Source organism: Pinus tabuliformis, chromosome 4_1 (genome assembly GCF_031772625.1).
Source record: "Pinus tabuliformis cultivar Carrire ecotype Pingquan chromosome 4_1, CPIR1, whole genome shotgun sequence".
Taxonomy (NCBI): Eukaryota; Viridiplantae; Streptophyta; class Pinopsida; order Pinales; family Pinaceae; genus Pinus; species Pinus tabuliformis.
Window position 1 is genome coordinate 545,476,468 of NC_142303.1, and position 7,466 is coordinate 545,483,933.

Sequence of the window (7,466 nt, forward strand, 5' to 3'; positions counted from 1 at the left end):
GCAATATTGAACCTTTCTCATATATGGATGTAAAAATTGAGAATTTCATCAGACATTGAACACGAGAACAACCTAAAGGTTTCTGTGTGAAACAACTATATTTTTACACTACTCAACCAGTGAAAGATTGTATACAATTTACACTAGTAACACTTCCATTTCATTTCACAATTTTTTTCTTTATGTTGTGGCAATACTGAAGCTTTCTCATATATAGATGCAAAAATTGAGAACTTCATCAGTCATTGAACACACAAACAACCTGAAGATTTCCGTGTGAAACAACTATATTTTTACACTGCTCAACCAGACAAAAAATGTATACAATTTACACTGGTGAAATGTGTGATGTTCCATTGCCTAACATTTCAAGCCAAAAGCCAAAAGTTTCTTTGCTTGCGGCTGTTAATTACATACCCACCAGTTCTCTTGCTCTGCTTTCTGACAGTTAGTGTCAGACACTCAGCATTATCAATACAGTATTGTACTAATCCTCCTTTCTTTCTTCCAAAAATCCTGCACCATTATTGCAATGTATCAGCATGTTCTTCTAACTCTGCAAGGATTGGCGTAATAATATTTGAACATAGCTCTCAAGCAATGAAGGCCTTGTTTGCCCCAACACCAACAGAGATGCTTCTAATTTCTTGGTGAGCCGGACAATGGTAGTTGCAACTTGCCCTCTCTCCTTGTGTTACCAGTACTTCAACATTAACCTGAATAAATCATAACAAGCTATTTAAGATTTATGTGAAGTTGAAAACATGTAGTGGCTTATTTCACATATCGAGATTAGACTAATGACAGTACGCTGAGGCTACATGGATTTTACTTGCTTTGCCTGATTAACATCTATAAAACTCAAATCTTTAGCTTACAAAAGCAAAATAAGTGAGAAATCAAAATAAAAATATGCATTTAAACGAAAACGAAATGAAACAGAAGAACCAAAAGCAAATATGTAAGAGCATCTTAAAACATAATCTGTAAACCTGCATTGTTTACTAATGAAAGCCGCCTTAGGGAGTGAATTCCCTTTATACGAATCCAAGCAGCTCCTTGTGCTTCAAAGGATTGAGGTTTGGAAGCAGTTAAGTTCACAGAGCAATCAGTTGTGATAGATGAACACCCCGTAACTTGAGGCTTTCAAGATGAGGCAAGGAACAAATGTAATCAAGCTTAGTGGGAAAATTAGGTACAGGACCTTTTACTACAAGATTATATAGTCAAAGTTCCAAGTGCTTCAATGAACTGCATGTGTGACAACCAAGCTCGTAAGCTATTCCCAGAAAAATGGCAATAAACAATTAGCCCTAATGCAGATGTTAAAAATCCAATGCGACTTACAACAACATCTGACACAGTCGATCTCTCGTCACAAACACTTATCGAAAAATAAAGGCTGCAAATGTTGCTCATGGCCTCTCTCCAATTTTTACTAACACAGTAACACATGGCCACATTTCTGGCATTCTTGGCAAATTGCCTCTCTCCATTTTTTACTAACACAGCAACACATGGCCACATCTCTGCATTCTTGACAAATGAGAGCATGTGCTGCACTACTGCATCAGGGCAACACATCCATAATCCCTCTCAAAGAATCATCATCGATATCCATGTTGTCAGTCATTGCAAAGGTGGTTTTTTTCTCACAAACACCTATCAGGAATCTGACCATGACCCAGCAATGTCAACCTCCTAAAAACCAGTCCTTGGATATATAAATTTTATTTTCTAGCCTCCTTCAATCATATATATGAAGAATTCCAATAAGAAACCTACATGAAATCTCAGGAGCCCAAAAGGGCGTAGATTGCAGCTCGAAGACTAATCAAATCACAAACTCCATAGAATACATTGCGACTCATATCGTCAACTTAAGAGGAAAGTTCAACAAATTCGATGAACCTTTTTAGAGCCAATACCTGATTTCAGCAACAAAAATATCTAAAATTAGAAACCCACATAAAACTCATCTAAATAGAAGCTTGAAACCGATGAAAAGAAACATAGATCAGTCAAATACCTGATTTCAGCAACAAAAATACTTAAAATTAGAAACCCACATAAAACCCATCAAACTTGATACTTGAAAGTTGAAACCAATGAAAAGAAAGCTAGATGAGTCAATGCAAAGGAAAAAACTACTGATGCAGAGGATTTTCACACTGCAATACACGCACTGACGTGCGATTTCGCCCATAAACCTATTTGAGCATTTAAAACAAATAATGCAATGGCTAGACTCAACAAAAAAAGGTTTTCAGAAAACGAACAGATTCAACAGAACCCTACTTACCCAGAAGATATTGAAACAGTGAAGGACAAATGGTGGGTCTTCCAGCAATATTTGTGTGGGCCGTCTCTCCTCTTACATTTTGCTTTTGCAGGTACCTACGATGATTTTAAAAACATTTATTCTGTGCCCTGAGCCCTCCAAGTGGCTGGGCACGTCTAGATTTAGAGATTCAGAATTCAAACGATTAAGTTTGAAAGACAATGACGCGATCAATTCTGTTGCATACTTACAGTTCAAGCTGTGCACAGGGAGGTCGGAGAGCATTAACGCGCTGAGTAGGGTCGCCTGGCTGTATGGAGAATATGACTGATCGGGTCTGTAAGATTTTGATTTTGACGGATTGTGACAGTCAAATCAGAAACGGAGCTTGTCGGAGGGGATGGAGGAATGTTGGGTAAGGCTTGAAAATTTGATTTTGATTCTGACGGATTATGATAGTCAAATCAGAAACGGAGCTTGTCGAGGGATGGAGCATCAAAATTTGATTTTGATTCTGACAGATTGTGATAGTCAAATCAGAAACGGAGCTTGTCGGAGGCATGGAGCGTCAAATCAAAAACGGAGTTTGTCGGAGGGATGGAGGAACGCTGATTAGGGCCAGCAAGAACGGAATCCGGGCTATTTCTCAACCTGGTTAGACTATTCCTTTAAGGAATGAGTTAACAGCTCAAGAACCGAAGATATTTAAGGAATGGGTTAGACTATTCTTTTAAGGAATGGGTTAACTGGTTAACTGCCCAAGAATCAAAGATATTTAAGGAATAGGTTAATGACCCAAGACCCAAAGATATTTGGTAGGAATGAAAGCTTACCACTCTCGGATCATTTCAGGTGAGTTTCTCTTCTTAGGATTTAAGGAACAATTAACAGCCCAAGACCCAAAAGCATTTGGTAAGAGTGAAAGCCTACCCCTCCCGATTATTCCAAGTGACATAATTTTTCTTAAATAACTTTGATGACTGATCTACATAGGCCCATAGCTGCCCATAGCAACTAGAAATGACTATCCTAATTGCTAGTTCGATAAAAAAAATTAAATAAAATTTTTCACTGTTTAAAAAAACATATAACTAAAATGAAATAGAAAGTGTTGAGCAGAGTATAAAAGGATAACCTGTCTTCGATGGGAATGCTCATGTTCAACTAATAGATAAAGACTATGTAGAAGACAATAAGAGAAATCCAATTACTTATCTCTTTTTTAACTATGCACAATTTAATTGATACAATAAAATATTTGTTATTGACATAAAGATGCTCTTAGAAAACCGCTTTTACAATTTGTTTTCTTATTCAAGTTTTGGGATATGGTTTAATAATTAGGTAGAGAAATTTCGTCTTTACAAGTCATATGGTCCAGTGGTTCAATGCATCAAAAAAAACATACAAGAGGGGAGTGGAGAGATTTAGTCTTTACAAGTCATGTAATCCAATCCATCCAAAAAAAACACACAGCACAGTCAAAATTTGGAAAAAAAAAAAGTTGCTCCCCTATCCAACCGGAAGGCACACAGCGAAGTCGCGTGCCAATCTTGCCTTGGTTTTGCTTGCAACAATGAGAACATGGGAGGAACGTTCGTAGTGATATGCAGAGATTTTTCCGTAGAAAGATCGAATTGTACCCGAGGAACAATGGACACCAAAAGAGTAAGAGGCCATGCGCATAGATCCTTCTAGCTCTTTTGACATGAGCAGGTGGTGGTCTTTTTTAGACTACACATGGAGCCCTTTTTTTAAATAGTATATGGAATGGGCGAGGAACCTCCCCAGAACGCCTTTCCGCGTAATAATTGACATAAAGATCATGATGGATTGGCTTCTAACGCAAGAAACCAAATCTGTAAAATACCGCGTGAACTCTCAGTTGCCATGTAATTTCCATTTTACCCATGAACTGCCATGTAATTTCCATGTTTCGTTTCTTTCCCTTCTATATAATGTTTCTATTTCAGCTTCTTCTCGGGCATGTCTAATTGGGTTTTTAGTTTCAAGCCGCTGATTCGGGGGAATTTTATGGTCGTTTCTTTAGCCGATCCCCACACTCACGTGGAGATCTTGTGGTTCCCCAAAAATACATTCTACCGGACCCCTACAACGGTTTTTATTGGCCTAATTTGGTTACGGAATTCTCAGCAAGCGAGGCATGTTCGATTACGGCGTTGTTCGGACAACGTTCCTCCAGGAGTGGCATCGCGGGCACCTTTTGATTCTGCTCGTTATGTTTATGTTGATGATGAATGTTGCAGCAGCATCTATGGCTGGTATGGCCATGGTTGATAAGACTGGTAAGAATAAATATTGGTCAGCTTCTTTACTTGGATGCATCCAATTGGTACTCTGAGACCTGTAACGAATTATAATTTTTTTTTCTTTTTTAACTTGAATGGCAGAGACACCTTACTTTCTGAGTGAAGATTCAGGCGTGGGCGATAAACTTCCTTTAAATTGTCGGTACTTTCTCCAAGTTAGTTGTGTACACTGTTTACCATGTTCATATAATAGTACTCACGGTTACCTATGCTGCGAACATTGAAGCTGGGCTTCATAACAATGGCAAGATAGCTACCTTACGTTGGTCCTCTGGTAACGCCGCCTTGAGTGTTAGGCCGCAACATGTAGCTTGTTTGTCCAATAAGTGAGTGGTATTGTAGAGTGTAATATTCTAATTTGTTTCAGTTGAGATTTTCTTTATCGGAGCGAAAAGAAAAAATTTGGAAATTTTTTGAGATTATAGTAGCATGTAGTATTGGAAAATTTTGCACTTGCAGTTAATTGGAATCAGATACCACCGAGCTTTGTGAAACAATAAATAATTAATTACATCAGTTAACACATATTTAATATAGATTATCCATGGTCACCCCCACTCACATCAACATCAATGTCAATACTTGTCCAACCAAATCTACCTAATAATAAAAATAGTCAATCACTTGAGTAAAAGGGTGCTTAGCAATAACAAGGAAAGTATAAAAAGTAGTTGTTTATTTTAAGTTCATGTAAGAGTAGTTGTAAGTGGCCGTGCACGCTACCTTGAAGAGCTTTGAGTATGCACTAGCGTTACACTTGTTGGGATTCACATAGGCACCACTAAAATGATATGGAGGGTATCAAAAGGAATCACAAGTGTTCTTATAATGATATGGAGGGTATCAAAAGGAATCACAAGTGCTCTTATAGGTCAAAACATTGTTCTCTTTGTTAATCGATCTCATTATTGCAACAACAATGTTGTGACCTTGAAGGACCTCAACTTTAATTGTCAACCCAGAGTTCGTACCAAATTAAAATGGCCTAGCATGATATGTGTAGAGGAACTATCTTTTTCTCTCATTGATTTTTATGTAGGTAGAAGTATTGAAATGAAAGTTAGATGTACAAAGACCAAGTTAACTAATCTATGCTACATGAAAAATATAATTATAGAAAAAAAGTTGTTGAAAGGAAAAATGACACATAAACTTAAGCTTCTTGCAATGGAAGGAAGCACACTTGCACACTTCTATACTATCTGTAATTAATGGTTCAAGCACACTCGCACACTTCTATGTTATCTGTAAGGAAATGAAAATAACACTGCTGAAATTGAAACATGGGGGCTTCACTTAATGAACCTTTGACATATCATGTGTATTCGTGGCATAATAAACAATACCCCTAATTTGGCTACATATTTGAAAATACCTCACAAAATCACATTATTTAACCCCTTACCAATACGAACCCAATACACCTTCCCAATTAAAAAACCCCCTACTTTCACTAGATATTGTAGCTATCCTTTTTTTCATTAACATTTTTTATACCCCTTTATATTTTTCCATTAACTTTGAGCTCCATTTTTTACACCTACCAATATAAAAACCCTTTACCCCCTATATATCCCCTAATATATTATGTCGTTTTTTCCTCAATATATATCCCCCAATATGAACTCATGTGGTATGGTATTGATCCCTTGATGAAGCCCCCGTGAATTGAAAGAATGCGAATTCAAAACCCTAATTTGCAGAAAAATAAATTCTATGAAGCAAATCAACAGAAGCATCTACAAGCTTTCTATACTTCCAAGTTCTGTTACTAGTGTTCTAGGTGTGTTGTAATATGCTAGAGAATTCAAATCGTGAATTTATTGCAAAGCCAAATTAGAATGGAGGGTTGGTTACATATTGCTAGAGGAGTCCCTATTTTGCTACGAGAGACAACCCAACAAGCATGTAACCAAGTAAAATACAGGTTTAAGAGGTAAGGAAGATATGGAAATGTTATACAATGATTAAATCAACTTGATCAAAGCTTCAAGACAACCTATTGCAAATTTACTGTAGAAAAACTAAACTTTATGTGTTTCCTCTAGCTACAAAATTGGTTACACCATAAAAGAAAACAATGAATGGTAAATAAGAAAACATTGAACAATAAATGTTCTACACCAAGAGAAATAATGTACAAGAAGATTTGAAATGAGATTAATTAGTGCTACTCCTACAATAAAATGCATAAATAACTTATGAGAAAGAGTTGTTCATGAAAACCTTATTTTTAACCATGCATGAGCGCTATGAAAAGGTAACTTTCAGAAATGTTTCAAAAACAAATTCAAGCATAATACTAACAAGAATTATAGGAGGGCTCTATAGATCCTTGGGTGGGCCCAACCAAAGGATGCTCAGAGTCGCTTAGAGGAAAGCCAAACTAGGCGATGAAATAGAACACCACTTCCATTAACTGAGAAATTGTTTTCACATTATAGAATTACAAAACTTGCCTGGAAATACAAATTTATTCTTTCCTCCTATTCTCACACTCTACTCTACATCTCTATTGAGCTACTTGAGCTCTTATTTGTATAATGAGTGGGGAGCAACTTCCTTTAGGGGAGGACTATTTTTCCCTCCAAAAGCCATGAAAAATGGATCTTTCTCCTAATCAAACTCACGACAACAACAAGGGGCATTAAAACCCCTCATCTAGCTTAGTTAAGGCTTTACTTAGTATGGAACAAGTCCCAAGAATATATCTAATGGTGGATCTCTTGAATTTGTGCAATATCTCTTTAAATATTGCACGATAAACATGTTAAGGCACACAAAATATGAAAAACCTCAATGACTCTTCTAAGAACCCATTAAGCTAGGAAAATGTATCACTAAGTGAAAAGGGT

At 36.8% G+C, this 7,466-nt stretch overlaps 1 protein-coding gene and 1 long non-coding RNA gene across 5 annotated transcripts; one reads left to right on the top strand and one right to left on the bottom strand.

The window, feature by feature from the left end:
- Nucleotides 1–275: 275 nt before the first annotated feature.
- On the bottom strand, nt 276–3,312 carry LOC149176993 (uncharacterized). 4 transcript variants are annotated; one of them, XR_016258706.1, is made up of 4 exons: nt 2,533–3,312; nt 2,303–2,397; nt 993–1,928; nt 276–716 (listed from the first exon to the last, which is right to left on the bottom strand). XR_016258706.1 is itself a non-coding variant. In XM_089423255.1 (4 exons), the coding sequence occupies exons 3-4, from the start codon at nt 1,582–1,584 to the stop codon at nt 594–596; spliced, it is 360 nt and encodes a 119-aa protein (XP_089279381.1). In that variant the 5' UTR covers nt 1,585–1,928; nt 2,303–2,447; nt 2,533–3,309; the 3' UTR covers nt 276–593. The 4 variants fall into 4 exon arrangements, 1 of the variants encoding a protein (XP_089279381.1); XR_016258705.1 differs by having other exon boundaries at nt 1,786–1,928; nt 2,303–2,447; XR_016258704.1 differs by having other exon boundaries at nt 2,303–2,447; nt 2,533–3,311.
- Nucleotides 3,313–4,263: 951 nt separating this feature from the next.
- On the top strand, nt 4,264–5,017 carry LOC149176994 (uncharacterized). The gene is made up of 2 exons (XR_016258707.1): nt 4,264–4,587; nt 4,693–5,017. It is a non-coding gene; the product is annotated as an uncharacterized LOC149176994 (long non-coding RNA).
- The last annotated feature ends 2,449 nt before the right edge of the window (nt 5,018–7,466 follow it).